The 19606-nt window shown below is 43.7% G+C and overlaps 2 protein-coding genes across 20 annotated transcripts in view; one reads left to right on the plus strand and one right to left on the minus strand.

The window, feature by feature from the left end:
• Positions 1-19606, plus strand: part of CAP (Cbl-associated protein) — a 1014121-nt gene that overhangs the window by 925630 nt on the left and 68885 nt on the right. For all 18 annotated transcript variants that reach the window (XR_012887795.1, XR_012887796.1, XM_075881103.1 and 15 more), the window contains one exon: positions 8862-8972. Coding sequence is in view for 16 of the 18 variants with exons in the window: in XM_075881103.1 (XP_075737218.1) it covers positions 8862-8972 (111 nt within the window). In the remaining 2 variants the exon portion in view is untranslated. The remainder of the gene's footprint in view (positions 1-8861; positions 8973-19606) is intronic.
• The window catches only part of LOC119160731 (uncharacterized), a 166925-nt gene that overhangs the window by 122765 nt on the left and 24554 nt on the right, over positions 1-19606 (minus strand). The gene's annotated exons all lie outside the window — the stretch shown is intronic.

The raw sequence follows: 19606 nt of genomic DNA on the forward strand, positions 1-19606 counted from the left end.
AAATGTTGGGCATCGAAGTGAAATCTGTTGAGCATGTGCACAGGCTCGGTCTTCGGAAGCCTAACCGGGACCGACCAGTTATATTGCGCTTCTATGATTTTACAGAAAAAATGCTGGTATTACGAAACTGTTATGAACTAAAACATACAGCCATATCTGTATCAGATGACTACTCTAAGTTTGTTCGTGAAACTCGGAGGAAGCTGTGGCAGGTGTCTGCGCTGAATCGCAGTAACGGAGATAAGGTGACACTAGTTTACGACAAAGTTAAAATCAACGGAGAATGCTTCACATGGAATGAGATAGAAAATAAAATGGTAGCTGTGAAACGTGCTCGTACCGATGGTCACAAGAAGGCAAGCACTTCTCAAGCGTGACCGAAAACAAAAGAGCCACTTACGCTGCTTGCTTTAATGCAAGAAGTATCGTAAACAAAACACAGCAGTTGGAAGAACTGTTGCTTTTGTACGGACCTGATGTAGTGGTCATTACGGAAACGTGGCTAAACCCTGATATTCACGATTCAGAGATAGTGCCACCAGCATACGCATTGCTTCGTACAGATCGGGATGGCCGTGGCGGGGGCGTGGCCATTGCCACTAAACGGAACACGCCTTTTCATAAAGAAAGTGGCATTGCTGGTCACAAAAGTTTGTGGTGTTCAATCCTTATTAATAACATCATTGTGTTGATTGGTGGTGTATACCGGTTTCCGGGTGCTCCTGATGAATACCTTGTAAAGCTACAGAACTTTCTTCACGGCTGTGTAGGTGAGCAAACGAAACTAATACTTACTGGTGATTTTAATATGCCGGGAATAAACTGGGACACTTTTGCCATCGGAAATACTGCTATTAAAGGTTCAGATATACTTTTTGACATTATGTTTAGTCACTCGTTGACACAGCTGGTGATAGAACCGACTCGCATCCACGGGTCGGCATGTTCAGTGCTTGATCTTGCATTTGTGTCTGGCTCATTAACACCACAAATAAGTATTGAAGAGGGAATCTCTGATCACAAGCTCATTCTGTTGACATTTCACGGCATGGGCGGCTGCGTATCACACGCAACGACGCGCATATCACTTAAAGATTACTACAGAGCGAATGACGAAAGTGTTACAGATTTTCTTAAAACATCACTAGACGATTTCTTTAATGCGTCATTGCGTGTTGTGGATCTATGGAACAAACTGAAATCTGGAATCACGCATTGTGAATCAACCTTCATACCTACTAAGCTAAAGAAAACTAAGCGTAAAACGCCGTGGATTACGAGAAACATAATCCACCTAAAGAGAAAAGTACAACGACTCCGCAAACATAAAAAGAAATCCGCTGCGCTCAATGAGCTTTCACGCCACTTAAAAACGGAAATAAAGATGGCAAGAGACCACTTTTTCTCAAGCACTCTGAGTTTATGACAAATTAACCACGTAAATTTTGTAAGTACTTATCGAAGCCAAATAGCATAGTAACTAAAATGGAAATATCGGGTAGTCTTGTTGAAGATGAATCAACCTTCATACCTACTAAGCTAAAGAAAACTAAGCGTAAAACGCCGTGGATTACGAGAAACATAATCCACCTAAAGAGAAAAGTACAAAGACTCCGCAAACATAAAAAGAAATCCGCTGCGCTCAATGAGCTTTCACGCCACTTAAAAACGGAAATAAAGATGGCAAGAGACCACTTTTTCTCAAGCACTCTGAGTTTATGACAAATTAACCACGTAAATTTTGTAAGTACTTATCGAAGCCAAATAGCATAGTAACTAAAATGGAAATATCGGGTAGTCTTGTTGAAGATGAATCAACCTTCATACCTACTAAGCTAAAGAAAACTAAGCGTAAAACGCCGTGGATTACGAGAAACATAATCCACCTAAAGAGAAAAGTACAACGACTCCGCAAACATAAAAAGAAATCCGCTGCGCTCAATGAGCTTTCACGCCACTTAAAAACGGAAATAAAGATGGCAAGAGACCACTTTTTCTCAAGCACTCTGAGTTTATGACAAATTAACCACGTAAATTTTGTAAGTACTTATCGAAGCCAAATAGCATAGTAACTAAAATGGAAATATCGGGTAGTCTTGTTGAAGATGCACGGATTATTGCAGATGCTTTCAACATTTACTTCCAATCAGTTTTCACGCGTACGCAGCCTTCATTTTTACCGTCGTCTAACAGTGAAAATCACATGCCAGAGTTAACAATAACAGAGTCTGGCATACTTAACCTGCTTCTTCAACTTGATGTCGAAAAATCGCAAGGCCCGGATGAAATTTCTAATGCTTTTTTTAAGCGGTATGCCGCTCAGCTAACCCCTCTTCTGCAAAAGATATTTTCCTTATCATTAGAAACAGCTGTGCTTCCTGATGATTGGTTGTGTGCAAAAGTAATTTCTATCCATAAAGGTGGGAACAAACAACTGATAAACACATACAGGCCAATATCACTGACAAGTACGTGCTGCAAGCTAATAGAGCATATAATGAACAAAGCACTTATGAACTATCTAGAGGAAAATAATCTGCTTTATCCGAACCAACACAGTTTTAGAAGGAAGCTTTCGACCACTACACAACTTTTAGAGATTACTGATGACTTTGCTTTAGCTATTGATTCTAGACTGCAAATAGATGCAATATTTATTGATTTTTCTAAGGCATTCGACCGCGTTCTACACTCGTTGCTCATACAACAACTTGAATCATTTGGGGTTGACTGAAAAATAGTCCATTGGATTGCGACTTATCTTTGCAACTGCACCCAGTATGTTTCTTTTAATAATGGCGAGTCCGACCGTGCCGACGTGTTCTCTGGTGTTCCCCAAGGGTCCGTACTAGGACCAACACTCTTTCTCATATACATCAGTGGCATCTACACTGCTATGGAACCAGTATTACAATGAGGCTTTTCGCAGATGACTGCATCATATACTCTACCACTAGCACTACAGAAGACCAGGTGAAACTTGACAAATCTTTAGGAAATATTGGGCAATGGTGTGAAAAACATGGTATGCAAATTAATACAGACAAAACCATGTGCATTACAATTTCTCATAGAAAGACACCTCTTCGCTTTCAGTACAACTTCTCTGGGGCAGACATCAAGCACGTAAATACCGTAAAGTACCTGGGGATCACAATAACGTCATCGTTAAAGTGGGATGTCCACATTAATCAAATTTCTGCACGTGCATTTAAACAACTAGGTTTTTTAAGGCATAAACTAACCGGAACTTCCCCTCAAGTTAAACTAACAGTGTACAAGACGCTCATTAGACCCATCCTGGAATATGCAGCTATAGTGTGGAACCCGCACCAAAAGAACATGATTGATGCATTGGAAAGGATTCAAAACCGGGCTCTTAGGTTTATTTTTTCAAAGTATGCCAGGCGAGAGAGTGTTTCCGCGCTGCGTTTTCAAGCACATGTCGCAACTCTTGCTAGCTGACGACAATTAGCCAGCCTGAAATTTCTTTTTTCAAACAACCTGGTAAATTTAAATAAGGATGATTTCCTTAAAGCTCCGCACCGTCACTCCAGTAGAACTAACAATGACAAATGCATACGCCCATTCCTCTCACGTAAAACGTTGAAGTATTCTTTTTTTCCCCCAGCTATAGAGATGTGGAATGACTTGCCGAACGACGTTGTCAGTGCACAATCACCTGAATCATTTTCATCGCTGTTGGAAATTAATTTAGAGGCATTGCAATAAATCCTGTGCTATCTTCGCCGAAATAAAGGTTGAAACAGTGTATCGCGCATGTGCTCCCACATTGCTACATGTGCTTAACTGCCTGCATCTGCATATCAATGTTACCGTTGATGTTATCATGCTAAGTAGTTTTTTTCTGTGAAACACATGTGCATTGTTCATTTATTGCTTTATACTGTTGTATCGTTATTTTTCTTTCCTTTTCATCTTTGCGATATGAAGTGTTATTTGCTCTGTACGCCCTCTCCTGTGTAGGCCTGAAAAGGTCCACAGTATTGAATAAATAAAAATAAATAAATAATAATGTGGTATGAATGTACAACAACACTGCAACCTTTTTTTTTTTTTTTCACTGCAGTGTCACTTTTACATTCACTCAAGCTTGACTAGTACTTTTTGCTCAAATGTTTTGCCTACGCCGACAGTCTCATAGGGTAACCAGAGGTCTGCAGATGGTTAACCTGGCTCCACAAACTTTGTTCAATCTTATGCTCATGATACTTACACAGAAAATTATGGAAACATGACTGGATCATAGCAGACTTAACTAACTTCAAATGAGAGGATGAAATTGAAACACTGGTATATTACCTCAAGGCTCATAGCTCCAACAGACACCCCTATGTTCTAAAATTTTATGAAATTGTTCTTCAGGACTTCATGCATCAGTAAGAGCGGAGGCAACACATCATTAAAAAGGTTCAGGATTTTTGTGACTTCCAAGTCAAAGTTGCTTGAGTCGTGGCATAAAACAATTGGGTAATGATCTACAAAGCTGAAAACACTTACAGACGCTCCGTACAGATAGAAAGATCATGAAGGAATTTGTTAACATAAAAGCGGAAGACCTTTAGAACTATTCACAGGACAAGCTATACGCATTTCTACAATTTGACAGTCCTCAGCCTGTCAATGCTGCAGTGTAGACCACTTATAACGTAACAATTTATACTGCCCCACCGCAGTAGTCTAGTGGCTAAGGTAACTCTGCTGCTGACCTGCAGGTCGCGGGATCAAATTCCCGCTGCGGCAGCTTCGTTTTCAATGGAGGCTAAAACACTGTAGGCCTGTGTGCTCAGATTTGGGTGCTCAATGATCGAAACTTCCGGAGCCCTCCACTGCGGCGCCTCAATGCCATTGCGGGAAAATCTTTGTGACAAACGCGGTAGCAGGTCTGAAAAGAGGTGGGTTGGGTGCGCCACTGGGGAGCGAGCGACGAGGTCGTTACGGAGGAGGGAATGCAGAGTGATCAAAGGCGGGGGGGGGAAAAAAATACCGCGGCACACTGCGCCATTTTCTGCTGGGAAAGTGTTGTCGTTAATGAGCTTGCTGCAGATATCACGTTTGCTTTCTCATCTGCAAATTCAGAACCTTTTGGGGCTTTGGAAGCTTTTGCCTTTGCTGTTAGTCTGCTGTCTTACGTTAGCTTGAGGTGTTTTCGTCGTTGTTGATCTCCTGGCTGCGAACGTGAACTTCGTATCACACACACTGATCTTGGTTTAGTGCTTGAGTGCAATCTTTTCGACACCGGATCTTGACGTCATTGACAAACTTTTTGCAACAACGTACCAAATGGCAGGCTAGGCCCAATCAGCGTTGGTTGCGTTTCAGTAGCAGTCATGTGCTAAGTTGCGGTCTGGTACGGAATCAACGAAAGTCTTTGCAGTCGCTGTGCTTGACGGGAGGGGATACACATTGTTGATGAAAATGAGAGTGCCACTTGTAGCGTTGAATGGTGGTTCGCGATTAGGTTGCGATGTCTTGAAATCAAGTGTGCGCCCATGAAATGTAACGATTGACGTCTTTCAAGGTGTGGAATTTCGGACGTGATATGACATAGGTAGTTTCTGTGTAACACGTTTAATCATGGTGGTCTGACAAGTAGTTGGTAAATTTTCGCGATGGTGCTCTCTTTTGTTAGACCCCCCTCCCCTTTTTCGTGTTCATTTCTTTGGCAAACGGTGTCGTTGGATCGCAAATTTTTTTGAACATTCGTAAATTTAAATGGCTGTAAACACCACGCATCGATCGCCCGCTTTGATTCGTGGACACGCAAAATTGCCTGCCCAACACGTTTTGCGCAAGTGCAGCCCTTGAAAAATTTTGTTCTGGTTATAGTGCAGTACAGTGAAACCCCATTGTTAGGTACCTGCCGGGGACGACGGCGTAACTATGCACTAAACGCACTACGCATTAACCACCAGCTATATAAATTTGCCTCTCCTGGCATGCGCCTTCACCGCCAACAAAGGAAGAAACTCTGTGCCACTGGAAATATTGCCTGAAATGCCCACCGCAAAGCCATTTCTTTTCTTTAGCCAAAGTACAGAAAAGTTTGACTCTCTCACAACCGCCCGATAACATGCAGTGGCGATGCTGATGAGCATTTCAAAACTGCCACGAGATCCGGGATATGTAGCGTGGTATAGCGACAAAACAGACACAATCGGCTGTCCATGACACAGTTGTTCTGCGGTCTGTTTCTAAGTGAAAACTGACGCAGTTTTCTTTTTTTAAAATGCGATACAGTCGCGGAGAGTCAGACTTTTTACTGCATGGCTAGTTGCGTGCAGCGCTCCGCTCACTCTGCACACACCGTGACTGCCGATCCGCTTGCTATTGAGTGCACCCTCTCACGCTTTAGGCCATGCACAGATTCAGCGAGTAGCCTCCTGGGTTAACGCACCGACAAAGAGCTTTCCTCAAGCAATGTGCTCTCCGCGATGCTCTAACAATCCTGGCAGCGGACGGAGGCGCATTTGGGCTGTCGCTAAATAAAAACGTGCAGCTAGGTAACAACAGCGATACGCTCACTGTACGATGCGCGTGTTGGCGTAATACAGCAAGCTTTCTCGGTGCCCGCAATCCACAACGCTAAATTCTGTGACAGATAGTTGCTTGCATTTTTGTAAAGTGGTGCGAGCTTTAACACAGTCCCGTGAAACGAAGCGGCAGCGATCGGCGGCCCAGCGCGTTCAGGTAGCCGCGTACTAAAAGCGTGCAGTAGGCCTAAAGTGACGGTACGCCACACGCCTGCCTGAGCAGATAACCGGAAATGTTTACTGTGATAAGGTTTTTCACCGGCGATAAGTCATACCAGCGCGTTTCTTGGTGGTTGCTACCTCGCCTTCGTTTTTTTTTTCCCCGATGGTTACTTGCGATGTCATTGCCCCAACCGCGCTCAAGTCGAAATAACTTATTGGCTGATCTCCGCACTTATCAACATGACGGAGAACCATTCACGGCACATTGTGGCGCCTGCAAAGTTCAGCGGAGCAGTAAAGTTTTGTCGTGCAAAACTTTATCACTGTACGCAGTTAGTATGCACTATGGCTTAAGCAATCCTCAAATGCATTAGTCTCTATGAGAATCGGTCGGGGATTTGTTGCAACTACGTTTCAACCGTTAGTTATCTTAAAGCCGGTGTGCACTAAGGAGGTTTGACTGTACCGCTTATAGTGCGGATATTCACGACTCCCGCTACTTACGTTATAAGTAGTCTATAGTATATCTGCAAACCGTTCTGTCTGTGGAATTTAATAAAACAAATTTTAAATGTGGATTGAAAAGACTGCTAAGTTCTGGTCCTGCCTGACCTTTAAAATATCAACAACTTGCTCCGACTTTACTACCAAATAAAGATCATCAACAGGAAGCATCTTCAAATGCTTCTGTAAAAACAAAGCCATGCACTTCTGCCATGTGTCGTTTTTGGACAAAATCACAGAAAGGACAGTCACCCTTATGAGTTCTTGCTGTAAAAAATATTGTTAACTGAAACTTGTTCCTGTTTTCCAGCAACTTAGTTAGGCTTTTGAGATTTAATCTTTTGCTCAAATTTACTGCCTCATTTTAAACACAACAAAAACAGACTCCGAGGTTTTTGTCAAGTCTATGGACTTGGGCATTTCGGTAAAGACACCATTCTTGTCCTGATAACAGTGGCAGAAAGTTGTCCTTCATATACCTTACAGTACTAGCGGCCATGTAAACACGAACCTCATAAACCACACCAAGAAAGCACTGTTTTCTGCTGCTTTTCTGATGTGGTTTACAAGGGGTCCGTTCAATTCAGCTGCAGAACTCAAACACAGTTCCTGGTGGTTCACGGGGAGTGCAGCAATAAGGCAGCACTGGTTCAGGGCGCTCAACTAGATCACGACATTAGTGCCTCAGTGAAACAAATGCTGAGGTGCAGTGAAAAGTTATTTACTACTGGCTTACTGTCAATGGACTTAAAAGAAACATTTTTGAACAAAGTTTGTACGTGTCGCTTGTAGTTATGCAGCACTAAAAATGAGACGGCTAGTTCTGCTGAAGGGTTTCTGTCTCATTGTTCTACTTGTAGCACCATCTATTCATCTCTCAAGAAGAAACAGATGTTTGTGATATGTGGCCTCTCATTCAGCATCCTTGGTCGCATGTCCTTGAAGCCACATCTTTGGTAAATATAGTTATTCCTGCTAAGTATCCCAATTAACTTGAGTATAGTTCTTGGAAGCAGATTAAAACTATCATGAGCTCATTGCTGTCAAAGCCTATAGAGAAAAATGACCTATTTTTGTATCAATGACGACACTTTAAGCCGGTATAAGTGGCTGCCACCCGCGTAGTGGGCAGCAGCCATCCACTTGCGTGGATGCGACAGCCCACTGTTGCCTGGGCACGTGGAGGTGGGGGTGCTTTCCCAGAGCAGCGCGGATATTTGAAATTGCTGGTAAAGTTGGGAGGAGGGGTCACTTGTACGGGTAGGGGCGCTTGCTAGAAATTTTATGGTAGGTGAACTTACAAAGGAATAAAGAACGTCTGCATAATTTTTTTAGAAATGAATTTGAACTTTCAAAGAGGTCTTTATCACAGCGAAGAACTTGTATGTGTGTACAGTAGTGTTTCAGGATGCACCACTTCATTAAATTGTGTAACCTCACAGCTTAGATTTGATTGGATGGCTCTCTTAATATTTTGTTTCATCTCACTAATTTTGTTGGGGTGAAATCTTAGGGCTGTGGTGTAATATTTTAGCACTGTGGGGAAAAAAAGTGATGTTTGCTAAACTTTGCCAGATTAATATTTTTACTTTTAATCTCAATATGTCGATTTAGTTTGTTTGCCTTCTTTATGTCTTGCAGGTGATCCCCAATGAAAGTGCGCACTTGCAGCCAAAGCGTGCTTTGGAAGGCCTGGCTCGTGCCAAGTTCAATTTCTCGGCCCAAACACCCGCTGAGCTGTCTCTCTTCAGGGTGCGTATTGTACGTGTCTAAAAATTAATTCGAGCACGAACACACGATACAATCACTCACACGCACACACCCAGGCATCAAACACAGTGATTGTGTCGCGTGTTCGCGCTCGAATTAACTTTTAGAAATGTTGTACCAACTAGCCCAACAACAAGTTTTTTTACAGTATTGTACGTGGTTTGCTCTTGTGTAATCAGGTTTACGGGAAGTTTGTGCTTATTTTTGTTCTCGGTTGTAAAACCTTATTTATTTATTTATTTAAGACATACTGCAGTCCGAAGACCAAGCAGGTGGGCAGGGATTAATTACATAGAAAGCATCAATCCGCATGGTAAATTGGTACACAATTCTGAAAACAGTCCAACAAGTGTGGAAAAAAAAAAAAAGCAGTACACAAAAAAACATAGCGGCACAGTGAATGTTTAAAATATTGCAGAAAGTACACGCTTTTCAAAATCCGACACATCACGCGCCGAAAACACATCAACAGGCAATCTATTCCACTGCTCGATTGTGCGGGGAAAGGAGTGCTTAAAAAGATTAGTGCGTGCAAAAATTGGAGTTAGAATGTGCTCATGGGTGCTTCGAGTTGAACGAGATAAGCGGGGCTGAATATAAAGTCCTGGATTAATATTGAATTGTTGGGAATTAAGCAAAAACAGAAATCTTAGACGCGCAACCTGCCTCCTGTGTTCCAGGGTCATTATATTGTTGTTTTCCATGAGAAGCGATGGAGAAGCTCGGCTATGATAGCTGTTAAAGATGAACCGGACTGCCTTTCTTTGCACCATTTCTAATTTGTGAATGTCTTTTTTAAGGAATGGGTCCCATGCTGCGCTTGCGTACTCGAGTTGCGGCCTAACAACGGAATTATAAGCTAGCAATTTAACACGTGGAGGAGCGGCTTTTAGTTTGTGCCTGAGGAACCCGAGTTTTCTGGACGCCGATGCGCAAATTTTGTTAATGTGACTGGACCAAGTTAGTCGGCTTGTTATAGTAACTCCTAGATATTTATATTCGTCTACTTGTTTCAGCGTGTGGTTATTGAGCCTGTAGGAGGACGTGAATGCATTTTTTTTGTTAGTTACCTGGAGCAATACAGATTTGTCACAGTTCAGTTCCATGGACCATTTTTCACACCATTCAGAGACAGCATCAAGGTTACATTGCAGGTTACTTTGGTCACTTGAGGATGAAATTCGTTTAAAGAGTACACAGTCGTCCGCAAACAACTTTAAACCAATCGACGATGCGTCGATAACGTCAGAAATATCATTGATATAAATTAAAAAGAGTACGGGTCACAGCACGCTGCCCTGAGGAACACCGGAAATTACAGGGAGAGTATCGGAAAAACAGCTACTGATTTTAACAAACTGCTTGCGGTTAGACAGATAGCACTGGATCCATTTTATGAGTGTTATTGGTAAGCCAATTTTTTGAAGCTTTAGGATTAGTTTACTGTGAGGAACGCGGTCGAATGCTTTGCTGAAATCTAAAAAAATGACGTCGATTTGTTCAGCCTTATCAAGTGAAGACGCAAGTTCATGAATAGTGGTTACTAACTGGGTAAGCGTAGATAAGCGTCTTCTGAACCCGTGCTGACAAGGCGTTAGAATATTGTTGGCTTCTAAAAACGAGACAATGAAATCTGATACTACATGTTCGAAGAGTTTACAGATGCTAGAAGTCAGGGAGATAGGGCGGTAATTGTTTGCAAAGAGGCGGTCCCCTTTTTTGAAGATTGGTACGACACAGGCCATGCGCCAGTCGTCTGGAATTTCGGTACAGTCAAATGATAACCTAAAAAGGTGAGTAAGAATATGCCCTAGCGGCTCAGCGTATCAGTGCAAGAAGGCATTGGGTATGTTGTCGGGGCCAACGGAAGATCTAATTTTTAGGTTGAGTAACATGTTAATAACACCCTCAACGATTATAAATTCTGAGGACAGATTTGGGAGAGGCATGTTGTACGGTGTACTATCTTGGATTGGAGAGAAAACGGAGTGAAAATATTGGTTAAAATGGTTAGCGATAGCGACCGAGTCACCGGTAACAGAACCGCTAATTGATATCTGTTGGACGTCTTTAGGACGATCACCTAAGTAACACCAGAACTTCTCTGGACAGCTTTTTATAAAACTTGGAAGGGTTTGCGAGAAATATTTAGCCTTTGCATCAGAAAGCTTGGAGGCAAGAAGAGTTTTCAATGCGGTCAACTTGCTGGGAGGGGAGTGGCGCCGTTTGGCACGCTTAAGCCTGCGATGAAGGTGAATGATTTCTCTTGATATCCATGGGTTGTTTTGGTTAGTACGGACACTCCTGGTAGGAATATATCTGTCAATGCAAAAGTGAACGGTAGACTTCAGGGTATTCCACAATGTTTGAACGGAACTGGGCAGGCTGTCACAAAGATTCTAAAGTGTGTCTGAGATTGATTGATCATCGGCATTAGAATAATTTTTCACTACCTTATTGACTTGTTTTCGGTGTTTCTTAACGCCCCCTAAACGAAAAGACAACAAGACACTCATGTGGTCAGAGATACCACTATTGATAGAGACACTATATTCAGGTGTGCTTGAATTAACAAAAACAAGGTCTAATATTGAACGGGCAATATTAGACCTTACAAGAGACACTCGAGGGACACGAGAAGCATGTTGCTTGTGACCGAAAATTCTTAACTTAATTTACATATTAAGCAAAGCCATTGTATAAGGTGTTTGAAGCTAAATAATAATATTGCAATATATCTGCCTTATACGCTTGCAGGAAGGAATTTTGCCAAGACATTCTATGCCAATATTACTTCTATTGCAATATTGCATCATCTCCATAGAACAAACTTACTCTATTGAAAGTATATGTTGTGTTAAAAAATGTTTTCAGAGCCCTGAAGTTTCTAGAATTTAGAAGAAAAAAACAGTCACGAATTTCAGGAAATCGCCATTTTCGTCCACATTGAGACAGTATTCACCATGTGGTGCTCTATCCCTTTAGGGGCGTCTGCGAAAGCAGGCATTTGATGGGCAGCGTCACCACAGACCTGAGCCAACCAGTGGGTTTTGGCCCCCTCCCACGCCTAGCCGTGCATGACCTTGCAGTGTCTGGGGAAACGGGGATCCTGGGAGTTGAGCCTATGCTGATTGATTGGACCTTTAATGCCCAACTGACGGAAGCAACACACCCCTTTGCTCCTAGCTTTACATAGGCAGCACCTCTTGGTTCACATGGAGTTGCCGGAAGCATACCTCACTGACCTGTCTGAGGCTGAACTGCCAGAGGAATGGAAAAATCGAAATGTGACAGGCATAAAACAAACCATTATTAGAAGAGAAGGAAAGGAAATCCCAACGAAACATGTCGTTTTCACAGTTGCATCGAGCACTCTTTCCTAAACAATTGAAACCGGTTACCTTAAACTAACTGTCAGGCCATACGTTCTAAATCCCAGACGATGTTTCCAATGCCAAAAATTTGGCCACGGACCACTGAGCTGCTGGGGTCATCAAACTTGTGCCAAATGCAGTGTACATGGCCACGCATGCAACAGCTGTGCCAACTGCTATGGCAATCATCCTGCATACTCATGTTCATGTCCAAACTGGCAGAGAAAAAAAGGACAACATCATATTGAAGTATAAAGAGAACATATTTTTCTGTGAAGTCCGTGAAAGGTGCTCACGGTTCCACGCCACATCTTACATTGATGCGGCGTGGTGCGGGGCAACGTCGCATTGGCCCCCACAATGCAGAGTCAGCTATTAGCTCGGTCCCCAAGGCAACTCTAGGGTCGTCATGTCCCAAGGCTTTGTCTCACTGTCGCGACTCGGGGCCAAAGCACAAGCTCCTCCCAAGCTGTGGCACAGAGTTGGGCCTCTGGTGTATGAAGGAGTCGAGATCCTTTTCCAAGCAAAGAACAAAAGCTTTAAATATGTGTTTAGATACAGATACAGGTAATTTACAACAATTAAAGGGTATTTAAGACGACCAAGCTGAACTAGTTATACATTTCATAATACTATTGAAGCATGCATTTAAGTTACAATATGTGGAGATAATGCTCAAGAACAGGTGGATGATGAAACAGCAAGAGCTGAACCAATAATTAGTTTGTAGTCCACTAAGTTCTAGCAAATGACATACGTAACCGAATGCAGCAGAGTCCTTGAACACCGACGCCGTTCCTAAGTGCCCCTTGAGGATGGCGAGACGGGGTGGTGACGGCTCTACGAAGACCGGGAGTGTTGGGTTTCCAGACGTGTTGGTTGTTCACTGCGCTGTGTCCAGGGGGTTGCCCAGCATGGATCTCTTTTCCGATGCCGAGCAGACTGCCGAATCATAGGATCGGCCCGTTTTTTACAAGGTTCTCTTGGCGTCAGTCTCAACTTCCAGTGTAGTATCGATGCATCTTTGAAGTGGTCACGTACGCACTGGTTGCATCTGTGGTTCACAGTTCACTTTCGGTGACCTTCACTGGCGAACAATCAATGCATGCACAAAGCACCAGCCACATGGCACACGGTCTAACACGTAGCCCAGATACAAAGTCCTGTAGTTCACTCTGCTTTCAATCACCTTCACCGGCGTGCAATTCAATTATATACAAAACAAAAGCACATGATCTGACACGTAGCTCGGATGCTCCAGTCTGTGGTTCATATTATGCAGGCAAGCAATAGTATTTCCGAGAGAACAGTTTTGGTTTTGGAATTCCACAAGTCAAGAGCCAAGGTTCTCAGACGGTCAAGGTTCTCAGACGTCAAGATTCTTAGATAGTACAGCTATGTTAAGACATAGATGTACTATATTCGCTACTGCTAATGCTAACACATACTAAGTGGTGCACACGCGCTCATGGCGCTGCATCTGTTGAGAAGCATTATAGAATGTTCGCCCTTGATGCCAGTGGAAGCCGACCATCTATTCCAGCAAAGATAGCTTTGCAATTACACGAGTGAGGAGCCACTATTGTTCTTAGTCAGTTCAGTCTTGTTAGGACATAGAGGTATCACATGCTCTACAGCTATGGCACTAACATATAAGTGGGGTGCGCATACTCATAGAGCCGCATTCCTAGACACGAAATATAGCACATTCACCCTTGATGCCAGCAGAAGTAAATCATCTATTTCAACTAATAGTTTTTGAAATTACACAAGTCAAGAGCCGAGGGTCATAGACGGTCAAGGTTCTTAGACGGTCTAGACATGTTAGGACATAGAGATACCACATCTCTTACTGCTGATGCTAACACACACTAAGAGGTGCACACGCGCTCATGACGCCGCATTCCTAGAGAAGAATTATAGCTTGGGCGCTTTTGATGCTGCAGAAGAAGACTACCTTCCCGGGTGAACAGTTTTGAAGTTAAACAAGACCAGAGCCTCTAGTTCTTACAGTTCGTCTATGTTAGGACATAGAAGTATCATAATCCTATGACTCTCGCTATGACTCTCATCACAGCACACCATTCTTCGAGACGAATTACATTATGTTCCCCTTGGACGCCAGTGGAAAAATTCCTTTTGATGGCACACCTTTTTGCATTACGCGCAAGAAAAGGTAATAAGAACAGGCAACTTTTGTGACACTCTCCTGGCGAGGCTCGAAACTTGAGCTGGAGGCTCGAGTTTCGAAGACACATTTTTTTAAAAATAAAAGTGTGTGATGCATGTGTTTCGAATAGCGAAAGCGATAAGGTCTCTAGTTTATTTGAAGCAGCAGCGAAGTCTTTGCTGAGGCCCGTGGCATAAGCTGCCTGAGGCTATTAACGTAGCCAATTGCGACAAGCATGCTTGTGGGCACTGGCTCTAAAGTTTCATTGTTTTTGCCATTCGATTCTTCCAAATCACTCTTGCCATGCGCTTTATTCACAATGCCCTTGTCCGTGCCCGATTCCACAGAGTCGGCATCGTTATGGGCCATAATGAAATCATCGCAACAGATGACCCGCACGCCCTCCCGTGTCGAAGTCTACGACGCGCTGCCACGAACCGCCGCCCGTGTGGTCCTGTTCAGAAGCTTTAGGCTCTGCATCGGGTCCGACATCGATGATGTCAACCTCGCGAAAATAGTTTCGCACACATGTAGCCTTCACCATCTCCCCAGCTGAACAAACGGACACCGGAAGCGGCAAGTTAGCTGCCGGGCGGTCAACAGATATGAGCAAGCGCTCCACCACACGGGACCTAAATAAGACATAAACGGGCAGATTACGCCGAAGCCAAGCAATCACACTTTCAAGGTTTTGTTGAGCGGCAGAAAAAGCGCGGAACGCCTCCCGTCCGCCATCCTGACCACACACGCACACCAACAGCAAGCAAGACTCGCACGCGAGACATAGAAGCCAGCACGCGTGGTAGTGCTCTCGGCCCATTTCTAGTCGGCAAACGAAACTTTTGAATTCGAGCCAATGTGGCTAACTACTAGCAGCTGGTTTCACGGAGTGGTTGAAATTTCCGGAGCCCTCCACTACGGTGTCTCTCATATGGTGGTTTTGGGATGTTAAACCCCACATATGAATCAATCAATCAATCAGTCAATTAATCTGTTGTCCCGGAACAGTAGAGACGGGTGGAGTTGTTATAAAGAGAGAAGAGCAGACTTGCGAGAGCCAGGGGTATAAGTTGTAATTGAGGCAGAGATGGAAACATACGGTGGAAAGGCGACCTTGAAAACCAAAACATGCGGGAAGAAGGCAGGCTGAGTAGCTTGCTTGCAGGGTCCACAAAACACGCAACTCGTGTGTAGGAAAACTTGGGAAAGCGGCTTGCGCGTGCAGAGGTCGCAGAATCGCATTGTGGTGCCGGCGAACCTGCGCTGCCCCACCAACTTCGATAATTTGCAATTTGTTTCGTGTGAAAACTGTTTATGCTTTCGAACGCATGCGGAGGCACGAGCAAAGTGCGAGGTGAGCAGGAACAGGTCCTAAACATGGAACGAATCGCGAATGATCCACGTCAGTGGGGTAGCACAAATGCGTGCACTGGAACGATACGACGTCACCGATGCAGACAAGACAGACGCAGACGATCGGGGACAGTTGATGGCTGACAGTGTTGGCAAATGGTCTGGTCACTCCTGGCTGGCCACGCCAACAAAAGTGTAACAAAACCAGCAATCAAGAACTGAGGGGAGACTAGTTGTCCGACCGGTCTTTGAAGGATTGGTGGCAGTGTGAAAACACTGGCCACATCTGGCGATGCGGAGTGCTCGGAGTAGTGGGAGTACAAAGAACGGAGGTGGTGCGTAATGAAAAATGGTAGGGGAGAGCGACAACTTGAGGGCTGTGAAGACAGGAGCGGCGTTTAACAATAAGAATCTATGGGCACCTCGCCGATGGCTTCCTGGTAGTCGAAGGTGGTTTCCTGAATAGTGCCACCTTCGTTCGCTGTAACCAATCGGTGATGTTCTGAGACGTTCGTTGTGCGATTTTGTGCCATTGAAATAGTGTATATTTCCGCATTCGCGCGAGTATGCTTATGTTGAAAAGGTCTTTAGGCTCTAGATCCTCATCGTACTACAGCAATTTGACAGCATTTGGCTGATCATGTGAGGGCATGGTGGAACGATATTCAGCTTTCGTGTAGTCGCACTTGTCACTGCGTGTTGCAATCAACCCTGGCATTTTTATTTGTTCCATAGCTCTCCGTTTCATCATGGCTAGAGACTGTCACACAAAGTGAGATTGTTGGCTCAGGGCTACTAAAGCATGGATTTCATTTCATTTCATTACCTTAAAGACCCCATTAAGGGGTATTACATAAGGGGTGGGTACATATATGAAAACGTGAAAGCCTTTTTTTTTTTTTTTTTTTTTTTTACAATGCAAGGTAATTTGTTACGGTGTTCAAAAAGGTGGTAGGACAGGTTATGGCAGTGATTTCGTTAGAAAGGCCGTTCCAGTCCGTAGCTGCACGAAAAAAGAATGAAGACGAAAAAGTGACGGTGCGTGTACGCGGCCGCTCAACTTGTTGCGGGTGACCAGTGCGATGGGAGATGCGTGCCGGAGGAAGAATGTATGGTGGCCTGCCGAGCAAGCTGTAAAAAAACTTGTGAAAAAGGGAAAGACTAGAAATGCGGCGACGCGATGCAAGCAATGATAGGCCAGATTCTGTTTTCAGTGCTGATATGCTGACGTCGTAAGAGTACGTAGAATGAATAAATCGTGTGGCTCGATTTTGAAGTGACTCGAGTTGATTGATGAGATATGCTTGATGCGGGCTCCAAATGGCTGATGCGTATTCTATCTTCGTCCTTACGAGAGATTGATAAGCTAGTAATTTGACATTATTAGGAGCGTGACGCAAATGGCGTTTTAAGAACCCGAGTGTTAGCAGATGCAATGATGTTCGTAATGTGCGTTGCCCAGGTTAAATCGCTACAAAGGGTTACTCCGAGATATTTATAGGAAGGAACTAATTCGAGGTTTGTGTCAGCAATTTGGTACGGGAATACCATCGGATTTCGACGGCGGTGAAAGGAAACAGTTTTACATTTGTTAGGGTTGAGTTCCATTAGCCAAAGGTTACACCATTCCTGTAAGCTTAGTAAGTCAGTTTGAAGAGACGTGTTATCCGAAACGGTGTTATCCGAAACGAGACACTGCAATTCACATGACACGCGAGCCAGCTGGCACAATAGGCTGCATGGCCATGCCCTCGAATATTGGTACGAGAATGGTGGCACCATTTAGTGAACGAAACTGCAAACTCTCCTTTCTGAGCACAGTAAATTGCATGAATGGCCATTGCATCTGGTCTAAAAGTAGTTTATATAAACATCACAAAATTTCGGACTATTTATAATGCGCGAACTTGCTTTAATAATATTTATATTGGGAGAATGGGACAGTTTTATACTGTAGCGCTTCTGTAAATTGTTGTGATGGCAACCATGACAACATACCAGCATGTGGCTAGAGTGTACTAAAATGTATTGCCACATTTCATTCCTCAAGTTTTGTTATCGCCCCGTTACACTGTACATAATTCTCAGCATAAACCACACTTGCAGTGTTCGACAAGCTTCAGGACTGTAGTATAGATCATTTCGTTAACACCCACTTTACGAACATTACAGATTATTCTGAAACCTACGTCGCTGCTAGCGATAGCGCTACAATATTCTATGGCAAGTGTATAAATGCCGACACGCTTCGCCGCTTGTCATTTGATGGACGGTCAATGCTTCGTTTGCCGCTATCAGTGTAAGTCTGCTACTGTAACCTGACTTGCCATTTATCGGGCACAGGTTCGCCCGAATAAACAGTTTGATCTGACCATCACGACCCCGTGACATCTGGTGAAGGTGCTGGGTACACGGCTTGACGAGGGCGTCCGGTACATTAAAGAAGCAGCATCTCCACCAGATGTCACGGGGTCGTGACGCAACTGAAGGCAGACTTGCCACTGCTGCGTCACGACCCCGTGACAGTATTCTAATATTCAAATGGTGCTGCTCCCAGGGTTATAGCCTTATAGACCCAACTTTTCCTCTAAAGTCTGTTGTATTAACTCTATGTGTTGCACAGTCTGTAGCAATGCCCTTTGGTTTTGCCACATCATTAGAGGCGCATGAAGCTTGGTTTTTATTTTTATTGCCACTCGATTGCTGTGGTCGTGGAAATGGATCTCCAACTGCTCTTAACTTGAATATCACCAACACTCACGAGGTATTCGCATTCTCCTTGACTACCAAGATTACTCTGCCTAAGGCAGCCACGCGCACAGAAGATGCAGTGTGTTGCCAGCACGCCTCGTCGCTCTAAGAAGAGAATGGAGACATGTGTGATGTGAACGCACAATGTGTTGTGCGTATACCCATGTTTCAAGGAACACCATGCTCTGAAACACTGCAGAATGTTGGGCAGTTCCGAGTTATGCTGACGCCAAAAAAGTTTTTTTACATTTTTTTTTTCTAACCTTGCACAATTTGTACATTCAAAAACAGAAATAAAATAATTTGAATACCTGACAAAGTTTTTCTTAAAAATACTAAACACTCAAAGGGTTAAGGAGATTTGAAAGAAACTACACACAGGTGTTGTCCGCAATCATGTCTGCATTTAGGCTGCCCAACAGTGGCCATCACCAGATGACTATTGTGCGTACAGTCACGCTGGCAACAGCTGGCAAAGTGACATTTGTTTAGCCATCATTCACAGCTTTCTTCACTATTCAAACAAGCAATGACGATGCAACTTATGGGGAAAAACGTCTGCGCGAAAGTCACGCCATCGTGTCTGTAAAATTGGTTTAGGAAATTTAGCATTTTACGTCATTTTGCACCATGTGACGGCGCTCACCAAATAGCGATGAGAGCGATGCAAAGAAAAGGTATGTGTAACTTTGCTACCTGTGGTAACTTGTGTAGTTATACTAGGCTCTGTATGCAAATGGCTCAGGACAGCATGCCACTAAAGGGGGAAGTCCCGCAGGACCATGCTATGTATAAGCCTCAACAGTTCGTTTAAGCCTGAATAAAAGGGCATTCTATATAACATAGTCAGGACAATTGTCAAGATTCTGCTGTATTGATATTGCAGATACAGTATACTTCCTTAAGGGGAGAGGTAACATTGAAAAAAAACTTTTTTATTTGTTGACCTACAGCAATGAAATTTGGCA

The sequence above is a fragment of the Rhipicephalus microplus genome, chromosome X, assembly GCF_043290135.1.
Source record: "Rhipicephalus microplus isolate Deutch F79 chromosome X, USDA_Rmic, whole genome shotgun sequence".
NCBI classification, from domain to species: domain Eukaryota; kingdom Metazoa; phylum Arthropoda; class Arachnida; order Ixodida; family Ixodidae; genus Rhipicephalus; species Rhipicephalus microplus.